At 34.9% G+C, this 25,002-nt stretch overlaps 1 protein-coding gene across 2 annotated transcripts in view; it reads left to right on the forward strand.

Moving 5' to 3' along the window:
• SOS1 (SOS Ras/Rac guanine nucleotide exchange factor 1) overlaps positions 1-25,002 on the forward strand; it is a 151,591-nt gene that overhangs the window by 51,644 nt on the left and 74,945 nt on the right. For both annotated transcript variants that reach the window (XM_059943540.1, XM_059943541.1), the window contains exons 2-3: positions 15,041-15,166; positions 24,664-24,795. In XM_059943540.1, the coding sequence (XP_059799523.1) occupies positions 15,041-15,166; positions 24,664-24,795 (258 nt within the window). The remainder of the gene's footprint in view (positions 1-15,040; positions 15,167-24,663; positions 24,796-25,002) is intronic.

Raw genomic sequence — 25,002 nt, forward strand, 5'->3', positions numbered from 1 at the left:
TGGCTATATTCCCTGTGCTGCATATTGTATCCTTGTATCTTATTTATTTTATACATAGTAGTTTGTACCTCTTAATTTCCTCCCCCTATCTTGCTTCTCCCCCCAATACAGTACTATTGTTACTTATTTTATTGCTTAGTTGTTCCAGCTTTGGCCATTAGGAGCTCTTTCAAGTTGGCTTCTGTTGAAAACTGCTTTCTGATTCAACTTTTTCCTCAGTTCTTCCCTGTTTTCAGGGATGCCTAATATAGGATCAGTGTTTTCTGAAAAGTGGGGTCTTCTGATTAGCCACCTATATCAGAATCATCAAGGGTGTTTAAAAAAAACAAAACCACATTTAACATCACTAATCATTAGGGAAATGAAATTGAGTACTACAATGAGATACCACTTCACACCCATTAGGATAGCTATTATCAAAAAATCAGAAAACAATGTGTTGGCAGGATTTGGAGAAATTGGAACCCTCTTGCATTACTGATGGGAATGTAAAATGGTACAGCTGCTGCGGAAAACATTATGGTGGTTCCTCAAAAAACTAAACATAGAATTACCATATATTCCAGCAATTCTACTTCTAGGTGCAAGCATACCTTGGTTCTAGATCATTGCAATAAAGCAAATACTGCAGTAAAGCTAGTCACATGAATTTTTTGGTTTCCCAGTGCTTATAAAAGTTATGTTTCTATTACACTGTGGTCTGTTAAGTATGCAATAGCATTATGTCTTTAAAACTATACATATATTAATTAAAAAATAATGCTGTTGGGAAAATGGTGTTAATAGACTTGCTCCACACAGGGTTGCCACAGACCTTCAATCTGTTAAAAAAACAAAAAACAAAAAAACACAGTATCTGCTAAGCATGATAAAGTGAGGTATGCCTGTATATACCACAAAGAGTTGAAAGCAGGGACTTAAACAGACATTTGTACACCAGTGTTCATAACAGCACTATTCACAGTAACCAAAGGTAGAAACAACCCAAATAGTCATTGCTGGATGAATAAATGGATAAACATAATGTGCTATGTACATACAATGGAATATCATTCAGCCTTAAAAAGAAATGAATGAAAATTAATGTAACCTCTCACATAGCTAGGCTAAAGAAGAAAAAAATCACATGGTGATATCAGTAGAGGCAAAAAAAGTAATTGACAAAATCCAACTCTCATTCATGATAAAAACTTAGTAAACTAGGGATACAGGGGAACTTCCTCACCTAGATAAAGAATAGGTACAAAAAAACCTACAACTAACATCATACTTAATGTTGAGAAACTCAAAGCATTTCTAAGATCAGGAACAGTGCCAAGATGTGCCCTCTTAACACTGCTTTTCAGCATCATACTGGAAGTCCTAGCTAATGCAATTAAACAAGAAAAGGAAATAAATGGAATGCAGATTTGGACAGAAGAAATAAAACCATCATTGCTTGCAAATGACATGGTTGTTTATGTAGAAAATCTCAAAGAATGGACAAAAAAAAAAAAAAAAAACAACTCCTGAGAATGGACAAAAAAACTCCTGGAACTAATAAGTGATTCTAGCAAGGTTGCAAGATATAAGGTTAAATTACAAAAGTCAATCACTTTCCTATATATCAACAATGAACAAGTGTAATTTAAATTACATAGAACATAGAACGTATAAAACCAAGAGTGAACTCTTAAGGATTTTAGGTGGTAATGATGTGTCAATATAGGTTCATCAATTGTAACAAATGTACCACTCTGATAGAGGGATATTGATAACAGAGGAAGCTATGCATGTATGCGGGCAGAGGGTATATGGGAAATCTCTCTACTTTCTGCTCAGTTTTGCTGTGAAACTAAAATTGCTCTAAAAAATAGTCTTTTGATTATTAGGAGTTATCAGTTTAAAAAAGAATGAAATCTGATATATGCTGCAGTGTGGATGAACCTTGAAAAGATTTTGTGAAGCAAAAGAAGCCAGGCACAAAAGGATAAGTGTTGTATAATTCCACTCATATGAGGTACCTACAATAGTCAAATTCATAGAGACAAAAAGCGGTTACCAGGAACTGAGGAGAGGAGGGAAAGGGGAATTGTTTAATGGGTACAGAATTCCATTCTGGGATGATGAAAAAGTTCTGGAGATGGATAGTGGTAATGGTTGCAAAACAGTGAATGTGCTTAATGCCATTAAATTGTGTACTTAAGAATGGTTAAATGGTAAATTTTGTGTGTATTTTACCACAATTTAAAAAAAGCAAAAAACTTCAGGTAATTGTTAAGCATGGTTTCGGTTACAGCCACTGATATATGGGATTATATAATGCAAAGTGGGATAAACTGGATTTTGTTGGTACTATATCTAAAGAGAAATTTGTCAAATTGATGAATTCAAGTACATACAATCTTCATCTGTTTTTAATGTTCAACTGCTATAATTTGTACCTCACTGCATGTGGTAATGTGAATAATGACTACTTACAATTATTTAGCATTCTACCATTTAAAGTACTTTCAGTTATATGACTTCATTTGATCAAGTGTCCTCTGGAGATGGGTAATGATATTGCCTTTTTCAGGTGAGAAATTTGAGATTTAGGAGATATGATTTACCTAAGACAACAAATACATGCATACATACAGGTAAAGTCAGACCTCCAAGATAGATCTTCTGACAACAACTCTCATTATTTCCCCCATTGGCAGTCTCCAAGAAAATAGGAGGTCTTGTTTAAGTTATTAGAAAGATCCCATGAATTTAATTGTTTTGTGAACTGAAAGAATGAAGTTTTTAAATGAATCATAAGACTTAATACTTTATTTTGCAGACTATCATTTGACAGCTCTATTGTTCTTGCCATATTGCTTAATATTTACAAAATCAAGATACTTCCTTATATAGAATCAGTGTATTTTTATGAAGCATAAACATGTGATACTTTATAATAAATACTAATTAATGCTAGTTATCAGGAAATCTGAAGCAGATCTATCATTCTGTGACTGTTTTCTTCTCTTGCATTGAAATAATCTCTATACCCAGCCATTTGTGCATACTATGCTTTTCATTATTCTTTTAGAGCTTCCCTGTGAAGAACGTATTCATCACATTTGAGCCCAAGAGTCAGTAGGCTCCCTTCTTTGCCAGGGACATTTAGCCATGTTCTAGAATAGTAGAAAGATGTAGGGAAAAGCCACATCTGATATTCTAGTTTAATACTCATACCCCCATAGCCTTCCTAGCTACCATCATGGAATTGGTGTGGTAAGGGAACTGTGGGCTACGGTTTTCAAAGCATTAAAAAAATGCCTCTAATTTCTGCTGGATAGTATGGGATCTGTAGGAGGAAAAAAAGTTTTATTGTTTTTTTGTGACAATTTTGTTTTAACAGTGATCTAATATCTACTTCTTGCTATTTTCATAGGAGCACAATGTGATAAACTTATTAAAAATAGAATTCCAGGCTTGTTTACCCATATATTAAACTGATTGTTTGCTAGTTTCATATTTCAAAGACATCTCAAGCATAATGAAGTCCAGATCATCCTATAATCATCTCAACAGATGGAGGAAAAGTGTTTGACAAAATTCACCCTCCATTTATGATAAAAACTCTCAAGAAAATTAGTATAGAGGGAGTGTACCTCAATATAATAAAGACTATATATGACAAGCCCAGAGCTTACATCATACTCAACAGGGAAAAGCTAAAAGCTTTTTCCTTAAGATCAGGAGCAAGACAAGGGTGTTCACTTTTGCCACTGGTATTGGTACTGGAAGTCCAAAGCAATGAGATAAGAAAAATAAATAAAAGGCATCCAATTTGGAAAGGAAGAAGTAAAACTGTCACTATTTGTGGATGGCATGATTTTATATTTAGGAAACCCTAAAGACTCCACCAAAAAAATAAAAACAGAACTAATAAATCAATAAAGTTGAAAGGTACAAAATCAATATACAAAAATCTATTGCATTTTTATACACTAACAGTGAACTATCAGAGAAATTAATAGAGTAATCCCATTTACCCTCACATCAGAAAGAATAAAATACCTAGGAATAAATTTAACCAAGGAGGTGAAAGGACCTGCACACTGAAAATTATAAGACATTGACAAAAGAAATTGAAGAAGACACATGTAAATGGAAAAATCATCCTGTGCTCACAGATTGGAACAGTTTTTAACATATTGTTAAAATATCTATATTACCCAAAGCAATCTATAGATTCATTGCAATCCCTATCAATTCCAGTGGCATTTTTCACAGAAATAGAACAAACAATCCTAAAATTTTTATGGAAGGAACCACAAAAGATCCCAGATAGCCAAAGCAATCGTGAGAAAGAACAAAGCTGGAGACATCATGCTTCCTGGTTTCAGAATTATATTACAAAGCTATCATAATCAAGACAGTATGGTATCAACATAAAAGACATGTAGATCAATGGAACAGAATAGAGAGTTCAGAAATAAACCCACATATAGATGGTATATTAGTTTGCAAAAAAAGGAGGCAAGAATATGCAATGGGCAAAGGACAGTCTCTTTAATAAACAGTGATAGGAAAACTGGACTACTAACTTATCATACACAAAATTTAACTCAAAATGGATTAGAGACTTGAATGTAAGACCAGAAACCATAAAACTCCTAGAAGAAAACATAGGCAGTAAGTTCCTTGACATTGCTCTTGGAGATATATTTTTGGATCTGACTCCAAACGCAATAGCAACAAAAGCAAAAATAAAAAAATGAGCTACATCAGGGTACCCAACCCCCAGGCCACGGACCGGTACCGGTCCGTGGCCTGTTAGGAACCAGGCCGCACAGCAGGAGGTGAGCAGCGGGCGAGCGAGTGAAGTTTCATCTGTATTTACAGCCGTTCTCCATTGCTCGCATTACCACCTGAGCTGTGCCTCCTGTCAGCATTACGGTGAGTTGTATAATTATTTCATTACATGTTGCAATATAATAATAATAGAAATAAAGTGCACAATGAATATAATGTGCTTGAATGTACCACTCCAGCACCCCCGGTCCATGGAAAAATTGTCTTCCATGAAACTGGCCCCTGGTGCCAAAAAGTTTGGGGACCGCTGAGCTACATCACACTGAAAAGCTTATGCACAGGAAACCATTAATAAAAGGCAACATAATGGATGGTAGAAGATATTTGCAAATCATATACCTGATAAGGACTTAATATACAACATATGTAAAGAACTCATACAACTCAACAACAAAACAAACACCCAATCTTATTAAAAAGTGGGTGGAGGGTCTGAATAGACATTTTTCCAAAGAAGATACACAGATGACCAACCATGCATATTAAAATATGCTCAACATCACTAATCATCAGCGAAATGCAAATCAGAACCACAGTGTGACACACCTTACACCTGTAAGAATGACTATAATCAAAAGGACAAGAAATAACAAGTGTTGGTGAGGATATAGAGAATAGGGAACCTTTGTGCACTGTTGGTGGAAATGTAAATTGGTGCAGCCACTATGGAAAACAGTATGGAGGTTCCTCAAAAAATTAAAGATAGAACTACCATATCATTCAGCAATTCCACTTCTGGGTATTTATCTGAAGAAAATGAGAACACTAATTTGAAAAGATACGTGCACCCTTATGTTCATTGCAACCAAGATAGGAAACAACCAAAGTGTCTATCAGTGAATGAGTGGATAAATAAGATGTAGGATGTGTGTGTGTATCCACACACACAATAGAATACAGTAGCCAAGATACGGAAACAACCGAAGTGTCTATCAATGAATGAGCGGATAAATAAGATGTGGGGCGTGTGTGTGTATACACACACAAAGTGGAATACTAATCAGCCATAAAATGAATGAAATTTTGCCATTTGCAGCAACATGGATGGACGTTGAGGGTTTTACGCTAAGTGAAATAAGTCAGAGAAAGACAATTACCATATGATTTTACTTATATGTAGAATTTTAAAAACAAAACAAATGGACAAACAAAATAAAACCAAACTCATAGATACAGAGAATGAATCTGTGGTTACCAGAGGGGAGGGGGGTTGAGGGGTGGGCAAAATGGGTGAAGGGGATCAAAAGATAAAAACTTCCAGTTATGAAATAAAGTCACAGGGATGTGATGTACAGCACGGTGGCTATAGTCAGTAATGTTGTATTACAAATTTGAAAGTTGCTAAGAAAGTAAATTTTAAAAGTTCTTATTACAAGAAAAAAGGTTTATAACTTTGTATGTGACATATGGTAACTAGCCTTATTGTGATAATTTCACAATGTATACAAATGTTGAATCAATATGTTGCACACCTGAAACTAATATAATGTATGTCAATTATACTTTTAAAAAGAAGATATCAAGCATAGTGAACTAAACTCTTAACCTCCTTGTCCTCCCATTTACTAAAAAATCTGCTTCTTACAGTTTTCCTCATCTTAGTAAATGCATCTGCATCTGGTGCATCTGGCCAGTGATCTGGGCCCTACCTAACCCTCTCTAATTTCATTTCCTTCACTCTCCCCTTCCTGTCTGTACACGCTCTTCCCTTTGCCTAGAATATCATTCCTCTCACTTCACCAATCCACTTTTTACCTAAATTCTACTCACCCTTCAGGTTTCAGCTTTAATCTTCATTTCCAGAACCACCTGGTTAATTTAGGCCCCTTTTGTAGCTTCATGGCATCCTTTAATAAGAATAACAGTAATAGCTGCAGCTAACATTTAGTAAACCTTGACTGTGTACTGGTACATAATATTATCAGAAGGATTAAGTAATTTGTTTAGGGGTACACCCTGATAATTTAAAGAACTGAGTTTGAATTTAGACAATTTACCCCACACTTAACCTCTTCACTACCCTGCCTCTTACTGTGTAGTTACTTTTGTGATTACTTGTCTTGTTCCCCTCTTGTACTTCTAAGCTCTGTGAAGGCAGAGACTATGTCTATCTTATATTCCTGGTATCTAGTTGAACGTATGCATAAGTGCATTGTCGTACTTGAGATGTAGCCTTATTTACTCAGGAAGTCTGAAAATGGATAAAATTTACAAGAATGCACCTGGAATTCACAGATGACATTGACCATTTTACCTTCTAGAAATGAAAGTATAAATGTGGAGAAATCTATTTAGTTCATCTCGTAAATCAATTTACTGTTAATGATTATACGTCAAGGAACCCGATCTATTAGGAGAAGATTGAATTTGAAAAAAATTTCCCCCTGCCTTTGATTCACTAGATTTTAGAATGTAATGCTTAGAGGTTATGGGCAGGCAATTGGTGAGTTTTATTAGATATGTTAGTCACAAACTGCCATCTGTTGGTATTTGGGGGAAGACTGTCAAAGCATAGACAATAGACACAACGTGTTATGACTTGCTATTCCAGCTTTAAAGATGCCTCTTAGACGGGGATCAAAACTTAAAGTAGAATAGAATGAGTGGGAGCACGAGGGTAAAAAAGATGGGAATATTATAAAGAGCTCCCACCTGTGTCAGGACATCACTGATAAGGGATTTCTCTTACTTATGGAAGATTCTTGAGTATGAAGATTAAGGAAATGCTTTGAAGAAGAACTAAAGCTCCATCAGAGATTCTTTTCTTGAGTCAGTTCTTTGTTTTATTGATGGGAACTCTGTTATCACAGAAAGTAATAAAAAAAAATTGTCTAGGAAGGCCATACTCATTGTTTTTAAAGCAAAATAAATGAAAGATGATGTAAACTTGGCACTTGACACGTGTTTGGAATTTGATGTGCGTAGTTATTTTCTGTGGGAAAGGACTTTGAATATTGTCTTTCCCATCGCTGATGTACACGCAGCAGAAAAGCAATCATGAAATTTTTTATTTAAATGAAAAATAAAATGAAAAAATTTAAATCTAAATTTTATATTTACATAAAGTGTTACAAAAGTGTATAAATATGACAGTTATTTTCATTACAGGAGTTTTTTGGTTTTTTTTTTTTTGAGCGGGAGGGGGTAGTTTGTTCATTCTTCCCCCTTTTTTCTTCCCTTTCATCCACATTCCTGCCCTGCCAGGTCCTTCTAACCCATATTAATAACCTAGGTTATATTATTCCATATTTTTCTCCATGTTGTCATGTTCATGTACAGATGTATATAATACATTATACATACATACAAGTGTGTATGTGTTTGTATTGTGTGCTTGTGGTTTTTTGAGTGTTCCTGTACTTTAAAGTTTTCTGTCTTACTCAAGAATACCTTATGGAAATCTGTTAAATGACAAAGCTGTGATTTATTCTTTTTAGCAACTACAAAGTTGTATTAGTTGACCAGGGCTGCCATAACAGAGTACCACACACTGGGTGGCTTAAACAACAGAAATTTATTTTATTACAATTCTAGAGGCTAGAAGTCCAAGATCCAGGTGCTGGCAGGGTGGATTTCTTCTGAGGCCTCTCTTCTTGGCTTATGGATAGCTATCTTCTCCCTGTGTCTTCTCCACAACCCCAAAAATAAAATATAATAAAAATCTAAAAACCACTTCATAAAAAACAATTTCAACTTTGTTTCCTTAGATATAGTACAAGAACCTTAAACTAAGGTGTTAAACTTGAATTTCTTACCTTTCTGAAAAACATTACCCTCTTCTTGTATTTCCTATCCTAGTGAAATTAGTGGTTGTCCCTCATTGCTGTTCTCACTACCCCCAAAATAATTATCCAGACTTACCTCCTCATTTCTTTTACATCTCCCACTGCTTCTACGTTGTTTCAGGCCTTCATTGTATCTTTTTACACAGCCTGCAGCATCCTTCCAACTAGTTTTGCTTTCTTCACTTTCATCTTTGTTTTAACCCATCCTTTATACTGACACCAGAGAGATTCTTCAGCAAATAGATCTAATTATGTCAATGTCTGTTTGGAACCCTTCTATCATTTTCTCCTTCCCTGATCACTTCTCAACTTCTTAGCATGACACATAAGCCTGCCCTTTCCAGTCTTAGCTTTTTCCAGGTGTAGTCTTTGATCCAACTCTTACAGTTTCCCCAATACATCATTTTGTCTTGGCCTCTATGCCTCTTTATATGTTACCTCTTTTAGTAAAAGCCCTACTTCCTTATCTGCTTCCCTGTTGCACATTATTCATCCTTTATGATCCAGTTCAAGTGTGTTTTACTTGTGAAGACTTCTGATACTCCTCATTCACCATAAGCAAGGATCACTCTTTTTTTGGTTATCATTGTACCGTAAATATAACTCCATTGTAACCTCATCACACTGTGTTAAGTCACTTGTTGACATGTCTAGCTCCTCTGTGAGCTGAACTCTTTGAGGGCAGATGTCATGTTCTCATTCATCCTTGTGTCCCCAGCAATGAGAGGAAATCAGGGGGGGGAAAGAATGTTACATACATGGGCCTAAAGGCTAATTAACAAGCCCTAAGAAATGCGAAAATATTTTCAGTCAATTTTGTTTTTGGAAAAAATTTAAGTTCTCTGATTTGTTTTATTATTGTTGCTTTTAATTTTTTTTTAAACAAAGGCTTTTTGCTTTGATTTTTAAATAAACCTCAAAATGAGGAGAAATAAGAACCTAAAACATCATACATTGACTAATTGTAACAATGAGAAATTGATTTAACAGTCCAAATCTTCATTATTTGCTATTGTAAAGGTTTTTAGCGTACCAGTTTTATTTCAAATTCTGTTATATGTTTAAATAAAAGTAGCAGATCTGGGCTCAAGATGTGACAAAAGTACAATCCAGAAGCTTTTCTAATTCTTCAGAGAGCCATTAGCTAGAAGAGGCTATTAAAGATTCATCAGAATTCAACTTAGTGTTTTCTTAGTGTTTACCCAAGGGGTTCCTGAATACAGTTAGAGGACTCATGGATCAAAGAGCTAGGAATTGATATAGATCTAATCCCTTTGCTTTTCCAGATTCCATAAATCTGACAGTAATAGCCACAAAGTTGCTTCTGAATTTGTTAGAAATTACTAGAGACAAAATGGACTGTCAAGACAGAAGCCGGCAGTCCTTAAGAAATGTTTAAAATTCAGTGGGTGGCATGTTTAACTGAATATGATGATTATACCTTAATCGAATATGATGATTATACCTCAAAAGAATTACTGTCATGATCATATAAAATTCTTAATCATGGCTATCATTCATTTTTTAGTGAAGTTTTTGCATTTACTTTACTTAAATTACCTAAGATAAATGCATTTAAAGAAGCATATGGAGTTTTCTATGCCAGTAAACCTAAGTATAAAATGTAATGTTTTTGAAAACTGCATGTAAAGGAAAACCCCCATCGACTTTAAACCCAAGTCTAAGTGCATATTATAATTGCTCTCATACACACACCCTTAGTGAATGTTAGTTGTAGATAGCTTCTAAAGGCTGTCATAAAATTTGGCAGTGTAACCTATTCTGTATAGTCTTGAATAATTTGGATCATTTGATCTATTGAATATCTTTGAGTACCATTTAGATGGAATGGAACACTTTAAGTGTAACACTATCTCATAGAAGAGAAGTGTTTTTTTATCCTATCTGTATAAGAAAATGGAATGCTACTTCTGTCTGCTCATTAAAGAAATCTCTTAACAGCATCTTCCTTGAAAGAATGAAGAGCAAAGTCTATTTCAGGAATTGGTGCTCTGCTTGTCTTTAACCATTTACCATTGCACATGTTTTTCAGTCAGAGTTTTGAAGTATTGTTTTTAGAGAATTAAAATAATTTATTAGTCTCTTGTATGAATGAACCTTATGATCCTAATTTGACAGATTTAAGATATGATAAAGGTTAATCTCCAGAAATTTAGGTGAACAGTTGGCATCATGCATTATTTTCTATTTAAGCTTAATTCTTTGATTTATTTACCTAATAGGTTTTATTTGGCTATTAGTAACCATCAACGAATAAAACTGCTTGAATTTGAATTTCTAAAATTTCATGTATCATACAAGGTGTCAAGCTTAACATTTTAACTATAAGTGATAAGCAGTATCACGGTTTTTGGTTTGTTTTTTTAAACCATAGCATTTCACCACTGTATTTATATACAGTTCATTTGATTCTACATAATAAACATTGATTTTAGTTCTTACTGCCTTTATATGTTGAATGGTTTCTGCTGTAAGGGTTTATTCTCCTGAAATCAACCGGATTCTCTAGCATTACCACCACCCCTTTTCACTCTTAATTCTGAGAAAGAGATATTTTATTCCTTTCACCCCTATAACACAGAGGCTTTGAGTATTCCCTGAATGTCAGGGGTTTAGAGTGAAAAGCAAAGAGAAAATGATTCTATAAGTAGATAAACAAGGCCTTGCGTAATGGGAGCATCAATAGAGGAAATAGACAAGGGAACATGTAATTATAACTCAGTAGGACAAACCCAATAACAAAAATGTGATACCTAGTACAAGGATTAGCACAGAGCAGAGTATAAGACCCATAGAGCAGGGGCTATTTTTTATTAATCTCTATATATCCAGTATTTAATAGGTTCAATAAATCAGTTAAATGAATGAGATTAATTCTGCCTTAGAAAGAGACAAGAAGCAAGAAAGTCTACCCAAATGACACGAGATCTGGGGTTTGAAAGTCAGGTAGGTAGGCGAAACGGTAAGAGAATGAATGATAGCCACGGAGAACAGTGTGAGTGAAAACTGCATGCCATGTTTCACAAACTGTGAATAGTATGAATTGCTTCAGCATAAAGTGTAAATTGAAGAGCAGGTAAAGATGGAGCTATATTAGTGAAGAATTGTACAGTTTCTATGGATTTCTTTGAAAAACAAAGAACATTTTAAAAATATAATCTGATCAATTTACGTGTTCTTGAACACTTTCTAAAATGTGTTTTGAAGTACCTAAACCACTTCCTCAAAAGGCTTGATATTTTTTAAAATTAATTAGAATTATTGTTGATTAAATATTTTCATCCTTTTTTTAATATAAATATCTTTATTTTTTGGCTTTGTTGGGCGTGGGCTTCCTCTAGTTGTCGCGAGCGGGGGCCACTCTTCGCTGCGGTGTGCGAGCTTCTCATTGTGGTGGCTTCTCTTGTTGCGGAGCACGGGCTCTAGGCACGCAGGCTTCAGTAGTTGTGGCTCGCGCGCTCTAGAGCGTAGGCTCAGTAGTTGTGACGCATGGGCTTAGTTGCTCCGCAGCATGTGGGATCTTCCCAGACCAGGGCTCCAACCCGTGTCCCCTGCATTGGCAGGGAGATTCTTAACCACTGCGCCACCAGGGAAGTCCCTAAATATTTTCATCTTAGTATTTATTATCTCTAGCAATTTAGCTTTATGTCAGATTTTTAGTATATTTACAATTTTATGTAATACATGGGATCCTTTGTGTAATCAATGATCATTTTACCCATTTTGAATGATTTTACCTTTTCAGATGATAAGATTTATAGTGCTGCATTTACATTTATGACATGCTGATGTTTCTTAAAGTATGACCGCATACTTCAAGCCAAGCTTTAGGGACTTCCCTGGCGATCCAGTGGTTAAGACTCCACACTTCCACTGCAGGAGGTGTGGGCTCGATCCCTGGTTGGGGAACTAAGATCCCATATGCTGCATGGTGCAGCCAAAAGAAAAAAAAGCGAAGTTTTATATAGAAGCCCACTATATAAATAGATACAGTTCATGGACATTCTACTCCTTATGCTGATGGAGCTACTAGGACTCCTCCAAGTTGACAGTCAGGGGGTTAGTGGAAAGAGCTTTGGCCTAGACACCAGGAGGCCCAGGTTCAGCATTACTAGTTAGCTACAGGATTGTGGGTGTCTCCTTTTTATTATCTGCTAAATAGAGGGACTGAGTGAAATGACTTCTAAAGTCTCCTTTACTTATAAAATTATGTTGTTTTATAAATCTGTAGCTATATTTTATGTGATGCTGGAGCCTTGAATAGGAATGTAACCCCAATTATAGCTACATTTTCCGGGACTACATCTTAGTGAAACCAGGGGCTGTCTGTACTGTTTTTCATTTGTGAGATATAGTTTTTCTTGTTCAACATCTATAATAAGTTCCTCCCCGCTCCCCCCCCACCCCATGTAATAGTTGAGATTTTGGTAGGATAGGTGGAGATATCTAGCAAGTAATTTGGTATATGGGTCTAAGAGTCAGGAGAAAAGTCAGGACTACAGATAGATTTGGAGTCATCCGTGCAGGTGATAAAAATGTGGAAGTAAATGAGATTAGTTGGGAGAGAGAACAGAAGAAGGGAGCAGACAGACAAGGACGGACTCCACATTGAGGGGTGAAGGAAGATATGGAACTCTATAAGGAACAAATGGAAAAAGAAACAAAGAAATAAGAGGAGAATAGGTTGTGTCACTGATAGTAAGAAAAGAGAGTTCAAAAATGTCGAGAGCCCCCCACCAAAAAAAAAAACAAAAACCCGCCATGAAGTGTTAGGATTCACTTTTCAAGGAAGATAAGTCAACCATGAAGGTAAAGGGTATCTAAGAAAACAGTTTAAGCCAATGAGGGCATGCAATTCAATGTATAAAAATAAAACTATTGTCAAAAGTTCCGGGGGTTTTTTTGTTTCGCTTTTAAAAGGTTTTTTGAATCATGCTTAGTGTTGAATAGGAGTCTGTTTACAGGTTTCTTTACCTGCACACATTAGTCAGAACGCGACGGCCTGGTGAATAGAAAGCTGAGAAACGTGAATTCCAGGTCCTAGTCCCTACTCCATCCATTATTTTAACTGTACAACTATTCAGTCATCTAATAGGGTGAGAGATTTGTAAGCAGGTCAGTTACAATCAGGTTGGTAATAGCGATACCAAGAATGACAAAAAGTACTTGGGCAGGTGATTTAAGCCTTTTGGGGCTCAGTTTCTTCACCTGTAAAAGAATAGTAAATTGTTTTAGACCTCATAATTAGTGTAGCACCCCTCACACAGTTCTGAATTGTCATAATGTTATTTGCCTCTAAAATACTTTTCTTTAAAAAGTATTATAAGTGCATATATACGTTTATATACATGTCTATGTACTTTTAATATATATTTTAAAATTCATTATATGGTATACTTTATAATAAAATTTTTCCATACACTGAGGCTGTCAAACCCTCAGCTAATGAGGTGTATGTAGTAGGACAGACCATACTAGATGCCCTTGGCTAGTGAGTACTGTGTACTTTCATCCAGTGAGAGCTCTGAGAGCTCTACCGTCCTTTAGAGAGTTGAGCATATTTTGAAACATGTATTGTTTGTCTCCTGAAACTGATTTTTCTGCCATTTTTTAAAGTAGGGAACAGTTTTGACCCATAGTGAGTGACAAAGGGATGCAAGTAAAGACTATTATGCTGGTTATTAAAATGTAAGTTTTACAAAAACCGGTGGCCTAAGATGCCTCCAAAGAAATGGTTGAGGAAAATGAAGGTAAAGATTATTGGGCATTTATGAATGAGTGACCATCAAGTTATCTTCCTGAAGCATAGACAGTCTCACATTGTCAAAAGTGCCCATTTTGTGTCCTTTGATATAGGGTGACTTTGTGTTCAACAGACATTTATCAAGCTTGTATTATGTGCCATGTACAGCGCTAGATGCTGGAGTTACTTTGGTGAATAAGATATATCCCTCTTGGATTTTATCATTGGGTAGGAAAGATAGAGTTAAACAAGGGACCCATAGGAGGTCAATTTTGCCCAAGCACTATGTTGAGTAAGTGTTCTAACTACCACTGGTTCTTGGCAAAAACCATATAAACTGCATCTTTTATCCCCAGTTCAGCCTCCCCCTCCCTCTCTATATTCCCACACTCCAGGATAACCATGGTTTAAGAAAAAAATTGGAAATTATGCAATTAAGTATCTGAATCTCTAGAAACATGTTAATAAGCATGTATGGTGCACGTGGCTGGGAAAAAGGTTAAGAATTCCAGACTTGGGTCATAACATTCAAATCTGTATTTGCAAGCCAGACCATGTTCTTGAATACAAACCCACACTTAAAAAAACAAAATTATTTGTTTCGTTTCTTTAATTAGATGAAACAAGCCTACGTTTTAATTACTTTGCTTTTTGTTTATAGGTTCAGGGCCAAGTTCATCCTACTCTTGAGTCTAGTGATGACGCTCTTCAGTATGTGGAAGAATTAATTCTGCAGTTATTAAATATGCTATGCCAGGCTCAGCCCCGAAGTGCTTCGGATGTAGAGGTATGATAAATTTTGCCTTGTGTCTAATATGTGTGTTTATTGTCATGTCAGTGAAGGGGGAAAGAGTTTGCTTTTCAGTTCCGCAAAATATATATATGGTATTTTAAAAATAATGACTGGATTTATTTTAACTTTGTATTGAGTGTATGATAGCTTGTATATGTTTTTGCTGTCAAACTATTCCATTATTTGCTTTTAATCTAAAATGAACTTTTATTGTCCTCTAAACACTGCTTCTTGATGCTAGAATGACAAATATACCTTTAAGAGTGGAATATGTCAAGTGTTTTTATTTGTTTGTTTTTTAAAGCCAGCTATCATTTCAAAGACGTTTCAATTAATCCTTTGATCTTCAGTTGCTAGGTGTATTTTAGATAGAAGTGAACCACTTTCCACCTATTGGAAGGGAGGGAAACATCTAAAAATCTAGGAAGGAAGTTCTGTAATCTCCTACAAAGATGACATGGCTCCTGTCTTTTTAGGGCTTATAGATTAGTGGAGATATAGGTAGGTATATGGGCGGTAACATAATGTGATGTACTATGAGAAAAGGGTGTGTGGGAAACCAAAAAATGGGTAAACTAATAACACAGGCTTTGGGGCTTAAGGTTAGCTTCTAAGAAGAAGAGCCATCTAAATGGAGTTCTTGAGGAGTCAAGATTGAGAGGAGAAGAAAGGAGGCTTGAGTACCAACTATAGAAAACGGAACATAGAGCTGGAAATACAAAAGGAGTTTTCTGGCAATGATGAAGGATCATTTGACTTTAAAGACCTTGAATGTATAGTATACAAATCTTTGCATTTCTGTGTCATTTCTTTTGCAGTACTCATGTGGGCACAAAAAAGATGGTTGAGTTGAATGGCATTTCACCATGGATATATAATGGCAGAACAGTAGGGCAAGAGAATTGTGGAAATTGGTAGTAGCAGTGCTTTACAACCCTTTTCAGGACACAACACACTGGAATGTAATAATGATTTTGCAGTACACAGTGACTGGGGAGGAGGTGTATCTCTGTCTACCCCAGGCCCTGCTCTGTTCCCCTGAGGGGTGAGGGATTGATATATAGTTATATTCAGTAGGAAGCTCAGCTGAAAAGAGCATCAGAGAATCAAATTGGATAAGGAAAAAAGTGAAATTTAAAAACAGCTGATATTTGAGTGCTTGCTATAGTATCATACACTGGTTTAAACACTTCTATGTTTATGTTTCATTTAAAGTTTTTAATAACCCCATGAAGATGTTGCTGTCTTTTCCTTTAATAAGATATAAGGTCCAGAATATAAGGTCTTGTTCACTACCAAATCCCCAGCACCTAGAACATTGTCTGGCACTGAGAAGGCACTCAGAAAGTATATGTTGAATGAATTAATGTGGAAACTGAAGCACAGAGAGGTTAAGTAAGTTGCCCATGGTTACAGCTAGTAAGTAGTGAAGCCAAGACTAACCCAGAAAGCCTAAGCTTTCTGGGCCTAAATTCTGCTAAACTATTCTGCCAGGTAGGCGAGGGGAAGGTAGATTGGCAAAACATGGAGGGAACAGTATTTCCCAATAAGGATTTCCCAATAAGATCAGAGAGCTGATAACACTAGAATACCTGAGTGATAGAAATAGAAGAATAGAATTGGGATCAGAGACAGAGTTGTTAGAATTTAGGATTTCTAAAGTAACATAGTTACAAAAGCAGGATGTGGCCATGTGGTGGTAGCTGGACTAGACATGAAGGTCCCTATAATGAAGTGTTCAAGGAATTAAGAGGTCAAAGTATTTTATGTGTCCTTAATTTAAACAATAAAGTCACACAGGATGATGGCAGGACTTTACATGAGAGTGGAAGAGTGATATTCCAGAAGCAGCCTGGGGAGTGGAAAAGATGCTAAATCCACCTTCATGTGGGTTTTGGGACAAGGGCAGTTCCTGCTCTAGAAGTCTTTAGGGGAGATCCAGATTTCAATTGAGGCAAAGAAGTATTAAGCAACACTAAGTTACAGAGGTTGTGGATGTAGAAAAGATTGTGTACTATGGAATAGTAATTCACTTTGATTTTTTAAGTAATTCAAAGTAGGTTTATACATTTTTATCCCGTTTTTCCATTGAATTATAAGTAAAATACCTTTTATTCATAATTTCCTTTAGGCACTTACTAACATTGGGCTTTCAGAGTAGATCTTGAATAGAAATGGTTGCCTGACTCTCCTTGTTAACAACTCCGTTTGATCTTTTGGACCCTGATTAGGTTCTCCCACAGTGTTCATAAAATGTAGCATCCAATCCTACGCCTAGTGTATTAGAATGGGGTTACAGATCGCATCATCATTCTGATGTTGGTATATTCCAGGTATTTGCTAGTTTGAAAACACTACAATCTCAAATTCAGCTCTTTCCGAATAATGTTGTACTATACCTGTGTTTATCTAATTTTCTCCTTTTCATTAATATAAAAACTAACATAATTTTCCAGTATTGAAGGAGATCTCCATGAATTCTCAAAAATTACTAATGAGTCTCTCAGTCTTCCACTTGCACAGATTTAATCATTATGTAGGTACTCACGATTCTAGATAATAAGGGATATTTCATGGCTTTTTAATACTCAGAAAATTTCTGAGATATTGAAGATATTTACCCTCTGCCCTGTTGTGTTATTTTTAAGCAAGTAACTTGGACATTTAAAATAGATGTAGCCATGGGATATTCCAGTGAACTGATGTTGTGGTTGGGAATGGACTTTTTGAAAGAGAATATATGACAGTAATAGAAATAGCAATCAGTTGTGTAATAGGCTTTGTAATTTCAAAGTACTGTTATAGACATTTCTATGCCCTTCCGACAACCCTGTGGAGTAGTTATTGTTCTCCTCGTTTTATATATTGGACAGTTAACCCTCAGAATGGTAAAATGGATTTTTTAAAAAGATGGAAATCTAGTTCTTTTCCAATCAATAGTCAAATACCCTTCTTTCTGTACCATTCCTGGAAGGGTATTTATTTAAGAATATGGAGATTGGAGATATTTAGATGAATATAATAGTGTCTTTAGATTCTTTTATCAGGAAATAATTTTCTTTAATTTCTTTAATGCATTTATGGAGCTTTCTTTTAAAATAATAAGGGCCATGACTTTAGCAAGCCCTTCAAATAAATTTTGAGGTAAGGGATAATTCATAAAAAAAATTAATTTGAAGGCCGTATAAAAAATGTGCTTTAAGAAATAGAGCAATCTGATTTAGTGGAATATGTGAATTTTACTTCTAAAGAATACATTTTGATTACTTTAAAGTATAAGCATAATTCAAAGTAAGGTGGCAATTCTTGCTTAATATTCGGCCCCTAGGGGATTTGTTTCAATGAAAAACTAAAAGTGATTTTTAGTTGCCCTATAGTTTTAGGAAAATAGATACTTCAGAAGTGCTTGAAAACTAATGGGTTACATACATATCTATAATCTTGCTTATGCTAATTTAAAAGTTTTGATGAATTGTACTACAGGTTATCACAGACTATGAACTCTCATAGTTCAAATGAATGGGATTTTGTTGTGTTGATGTAGCTAATGTTCACTAATCCATGGCACCAATATTTGAGTATCCACTATTTGTCAGGCAGTGTTCCAGATGAATAAGGTAGTATATATAGACTCCCTGGGAATGCAGAGAAGGGTTATATATTATTTGGTCCTGTCTTTTTAAATTAATGTTTTAAAAGATAGTGTATAAAAATTCCTCCAATCTGATTTGCTCTCCCTCTCCTCATTTTGTATATTTAGTCGTTTTAAAAGCAGAAGTAAAACCAGTCGTATTTTTTCTGATATATCCCTGATAAAGTATATTTTTATTTATTTATTTAAAAATTTTTATTTTATTGAAGTATAATTGAGTTACAATATTGTGTTAATTTCTGCTGTACAGCAGTGATTCAATCATACATATATTGTTTTTCATATTCTTTTCCATTATGGTTTATTATGGGATATTGAATATAATAGTTCCCTGTGCTATACAGTAGGACCTTGTTGTTTATCCATAAGTATATTCTTTTTTTTTTTGGCTGCGTTGGGTCTTCAGTGCTGCAGGTGGGCTTTCTCTAGTTGCAGCAAGCGGGGGGCTACTCTTCATTGCGGTGCACGGGCTTCTCATTGCGGTGGCTTCCCTTGTTGCAGAGCGCAGGCTCAGTAGTTGTGGCTCGCGGGCTTTAGAGCACAGGCTCAGTAGTTGTGGCGCACAGGCTTAGTTGCTCTGTGGCATGTGGGATCTTCCCGGACCAGGGCTCGAACCCATGTCCCCTGTACTGGCAGGCAGATTCCTAACCACTGTGCCTCCAGGGAAGTCCCCCATAAGTATATTCTTTTAAATTTCTTAAGTCTTGTTCTTTCATAATTGTACTTGTTCTTTATTTCTCTCTGGTTGACTAGACTGATTTCCATTTGTAATATCTTTTTTTCCTGTTTCCCTCTCTCGCCTGTGTGTCCTGTATTTAACCAACTTTAATTTCTTAGGACACTGATACATTTTTCCTCTCATTTAACTCAGGCTTTCTTGGACTCTATTTTTTTTTCATATATATATATATATACACATATATATATATTCTCTTTCAGATTCTTTTCCCTTATAGGTTATTGCATAATACTGAGTATAGTTCCCTGTGCTATACAGTAGATCCTTGTTGGTTATCTTTTTTTTTTTTAAACATCTTTATTAGAGTATAATTGCTTTACAATGGTGTGTTAGTTTCTGCTTTATAACAAAGTGAATCAGCTATATGTATACATATATCCCCATATCTCTTCCCTCTTGCGTCTTGGTTATCTATTTTATACACAGTAGTGTGTATGTTAATCCCGGCCTATTAATTTATCCCCACTCCCACCCCCTTTCCCCTTTGGTAACCATAAATTTGTTTTCTGTGTCTGTGAGTCTCTTTCTGTTTTGGAAATAAGTTCATTTATGTCTTCTTTTTTTTCTTTCTTTTAGATCCCACATATAAGCGATATCATATAATTGTCTTTCTCACTTAGTAGGATAATCTCTAGGTCCATCCATGTTGCTGCAAATGGAATCATTTCATTCTTTTTATGGCTGAGTAATATTCCATTGTATATATATACCACATCCTCTTTATCCATTCATTTGTTGATGGACAATTAGGTTGAATAGTGCTGCAGTGAACATTGAGGTGCATGTATCTTTTTGAATTAAGGTTTTCTCTGGATATATGCCCAGGAGAGAGATTGCAGGATCATATGGTAGCTCTATTTTTAGTTTTTTGAGGAACTTCCATACTGTTCTCCATAGTGGCTGCACCAATTTACATTCCCACCCACAGTGTAGGAGGGTTCCTTTTTTCTACACCTTCTTCAGCATTTATTATTTGTAGACTTTTTGATGATGGCCATTCTAACCGGTGTGAGGTGGTACCTCATTGTAGTTTTGCTTTGCATTTCTCTAATAATTAGCGATGTTGAGCATCTTTTCATGTGCCTTTTGCCCATCTGTATGTCTTCTTTGGAATAATGTCTATTTAGGTCTTCTGCCCATTTTTTGATTGGGTTGTTTGTTTTTTTGATATTGAGCTGTATGAGCTGTTTGTATATTTTGTAAATTAATCCCTTGTCGGTCTCATCATTTGCAAATGTTTTCTCTCCCATTCTGTACGTTGTCTTTTCATTTTGTTTATGGTTTCCTTTGCTGTACGAAAGCTTTTTAAGTTTTATTAGGTCCCATTTGTTTATTTTTGTTTTTATTTCCATTACTGTAGGAGGGGGATCCAAAGAGATATTGCTGCGATTTATGTCAGAGAGTGTCTTGTCTATGTTTTCCTCTAGGAGTTTTATAGTATCCGGTCTTACATTTAGGTCTTTAATCCATTTTGAGTTTATTTTTGTGTATGGTGTTAGAAAACGTTCTAGTTTTATTCTTTTACATGTAGCTGTCCAGTTTTCCCAGCGCCACTTATTGAAGAGACTGTCGTTTCTCCATTGTATATTTCTGCCTCATTTGTCATAGATTAATTGACTATAGGTGAGTGGGTTTATTTCTGGGCTGTCTTGTTCCATTGATCTATATTTCTGTTTTTGTGCCTGTACCGTACTGTTGTGATGACTGTAGCTTTGTAGTATAGTCTGAAGTCGGGGAGCCCGATTCCTCCAGATTTGTTTTTCTTAAGATTGCTTTGGCTATTCATGGTCTTTTGTGTTTCCATACAAATTAAAAAAATTTTTGTTATAGTGCTTTGAAAACTGCCATTGGTAATTTGATAGGGATTGCATTAAATCCTGTAGATTGCCTTGGGTAGTATGGTCATTTTGACAGTATTGATTCATCCAATCCAAGAACACAGTATGTCTTTCCATCTGTTTGTGTCTTCTTTGATTTCTTTCATCAGTGTCTTATAATTTTTGAAGTACAGGTCTTTTGCCTCCTTAGGTAGGTTTATTCCTAGGTATTTTATTCTTTTTGATGTGATGGTAAATGGAATTGTTTCCTTAATTTCTCATTCTGATCTTTCATTGTTAGAAATATATATAAATGCAACAGATTTCTGCATATTAATTTTGCATCCTGCAACTTTACTGAACTCATTGGTGAGCTCTAGTTGTTTTCTGTTAGTGTCTTTAGGATTTTCTATGTAGAGTGTGATGTCATCTGCAAACAGTGACAGTTTTAGTTCTTTTATTCCAATTTGGATCCCATTTATTTCTCTTTCCTTTATCTTAGACTTCTTTCCCCCTGTGAGCTGAATCCTTAAATTTTAAAAGTTTGCTTTTCCTTTCCCATTCATTTTTTCTTTAACTTTCTTTCTTTCCCTTCACATCCTAAAGAATCTTTGTAATTTCTAATAAGTTTGCCATTCACATTTCGATTTCCCAAGTGATTTCACAATATTTTCTACCTTTCTAGACAGAAAAAAAAAAAATTCTCCTACACATTCTAAGCCTTTATTACTATTAATAACACTTCAAAAGTACCTCCAGATCTGAATATTTACACTGAAGTGCATGTGAAGGAATTTTTATAGATCCTAGAATGTTTCTTTTGCAATTGATCATCAAGATTATCTATTTAGACACCTTTATTATGTAAAGGAAAAGACAAGGTTCTGCTAATAAGAGACAGAGCTGAATTGCAAACCTAGCTCTCTCTCTTTTATTTTTCCCAAAGCCACTAAATATCAATCAAGGTGGAGTTTCTCAATTTAAAACAAAACTATTAATCTTGAAAGTGGCATCTTGAAAGAGTATCTTGAAAGAGTAATAGACTTTATTTAATTCATGAATCTTTCATTGATTATTTCTCCTTGGGCTTCTTTACCTTAAATTATATAAGATAATTGTAAAAATAAATTTTATTTTGCTCTAAAATTGTAATTAAATTTGCCACTACAAGAGACAAAGTATTTCTTTCAGTCTGGCCTTTTCACATTCAAGGCATCTTTTTTGACCCTACTAATCTTTCCCATGACCTTTGGTATTACCTCATAAATATACAGTCCAGTAATATACTAATAAGTAAGTTTAAAATGTTTTCTTCATCATTATTATTTTCCCTTTCTTGCCTTCTCTTTTAGCATTCCTGACTTTCCTTCCCTTCTTTCTCAAAACAATAGATAAACTTGGAGTTAGGTTGATAAAATTGAGATGGGCAAGGATTGCTGTTCTGTTTTCTTTCTCTTCTACCTCAACCCCTGCCTACAGTTTGCCTTGTAATTCTACTGATGATTTTTTTTCAAAGATGTATGTTAAATGTATTTAGAATTATTAGATTGAGTTCAGCTTCTGTTCTCTTCTGCTGCTTTCTGTCACCACTATACACCAGTGCTTTTTAGATTCTAGGTCATCACCCCTTATGCCCAACTAACATTTTTATAAATGAATAGGAAAAATCAGTGCATTGCCTATAGTAATAGGTTTTGTTTTATGAAACTTTGTTCCAGTGTACTATGTATGTGATGTATAAGGATGTAATGTAAAATGTATTAAGAACTTACTATTTCTTACTATGCATTGAGGTCCCCCCACCAAAAAAATGTTAGTCAGCCATAGGGCTATACTATTATAAGGTTTGTAATCATGGTTATACCTATTTATTCAGTTAACCATGGGTTAAACCCATCAGTATGAAATTTTTCATTGGGAATCATGGTAAAGTTAGTCCTAAATCTCTTGTCATTTTTGTATTATCAAGTCTATAGTATTGACTTGGAAAAAAGGAAGAGAATTCTTGTTTTGGACATTCTTTTCCACCCTTTCCTCCTTCCTTTATTAGTCCTTTTTCACCTGCCGAACTCCCCCAGTATTTTGGACCTTTGTATTGCCTTTATTATATGAGGGTATAGCATCCTAGCAAATAGCTTTTCAACTAGACATTTGAAAATGTTTGTGAACTCCATTTTTAACTACAATAATTTCTGTCATTAGATTTAAAATGATCACTTCTTATATTTAGAAGCTGACTTATTCTTGAACATAGATGAAGAGAAAATTTCTTAAATTTGAATGGGTTAAATTATTTTGAATTTATAAATTTGTTATTAACATGTCCTAGAATCAATGTTTCCTTTCCCTCCACAGAATATCACATAGCAATCTCTTTTTCATTTTCCATCTTAATAGCAATTGACAAAACTTTTAATTTACACTTATAATCAGGAGTGATGTTAAACAGTTTTTATATATTACTAACTAAATACGGAACAATTTAAAATACATGTTAAAATTGTGTAATAGCGACCTCTACTGGTTTTAATTATGGTATCCTGAAAGTGAATTTTAAAAACTTCAGAGCATGAAAGTACCTTTTGTTTGAAGTGAATTATATTAGTTTATTAAAGTCGGGAAGTTCAGCTTTTACATTGACATGAGTTCTTTCACTTTCAATGGAAATTCTAACTGGATAACTGCTGGATTAAAATGAAATACCTTGATAAAAATTAATAACCTGTGGAAGAGTCAAACTCTAATGATAAGCTATAGTGTATTAAAGTTGCAGTTACTAATGTAAACCCTTGATTTCCATGATTTATAAATAGTTTTGAAGTCAAGTACCTTTGCATGATGGATAAAGGAAAAAATTCTTAGAAGTTTCAAGTAGAAAATGCTATTTTAGCTTGTAATTGGTGTTGAAAAAAAGGACAAATGAGAACTGGATTTAGATATTTGCTTTTTGAGCTTAGGTCTTGTTCCTTGAAATTTTATATAAGTAATGTTTTAAATAGCGTCTACTCATTCTTGTCATTAGCTTTATCGCAGTGAAGTTGAAATTCAGAATGTGATTTTTCCCCTAGTTAATAGAAGGAACATTTAGTCTCTTAATTGCCTAATTAAGAAACTAGTACATTGGCAGTTATGGTTTTCTCTTAGCTTAGGTATGTTTGTAGTATAAATTATACTACATGTGAAAAGCCTGCTTTTGGTATTCTTTGATTTTAAAAGTAAATTGTAAGTGAAGAGCACTATTTAATATATTTGTTGCTTAGTTGTTATTTTCCTATTTTCCAAGGAACGTGTTCAAAAAAGTTTCCCTCATCCAATTGATAAGTGGGCAATAGCTGATGCCCAGTCGGCTATTGAAAAGAGGAAGCGAAGAAACCCCTTATCTCTCCCAGTAGAAAAAATTCATCCTTTGCTAAAGGTAAAGCTGAAATACTGCCTTCTTGCCTTTTAAAAGCAAAATAAAACCCATGATTTTCAAACACAAAGAATATGTTTTATGAATAATAGAGTCAACTGAAGAGTGACATTCTCTCGTTTTAATTTTTCCAGGAATTTATGTCATGGGGAGGGATGATATAATAGGAAACTATAAGTTGGACAACATGACTTAAAATTATTTCATACC

The sequence above is a fragment of the Balaenoptera ricei genome, chromosome 13 (genome assembly GCF_028023285.1).
Source record: "Balaenoptera ricei isolate mBalRic1 chromosome 13, mBalRic1.hap2, whole genome shotgun sequence".
NCBI classification, from domain to species: domain Eukaryota; kingdom Metazoa; phylum Chordata; class Mammalia; order Artiodactyla; family Balaenopteridae; genus Balaenoptera; species Balaenoptera ricei.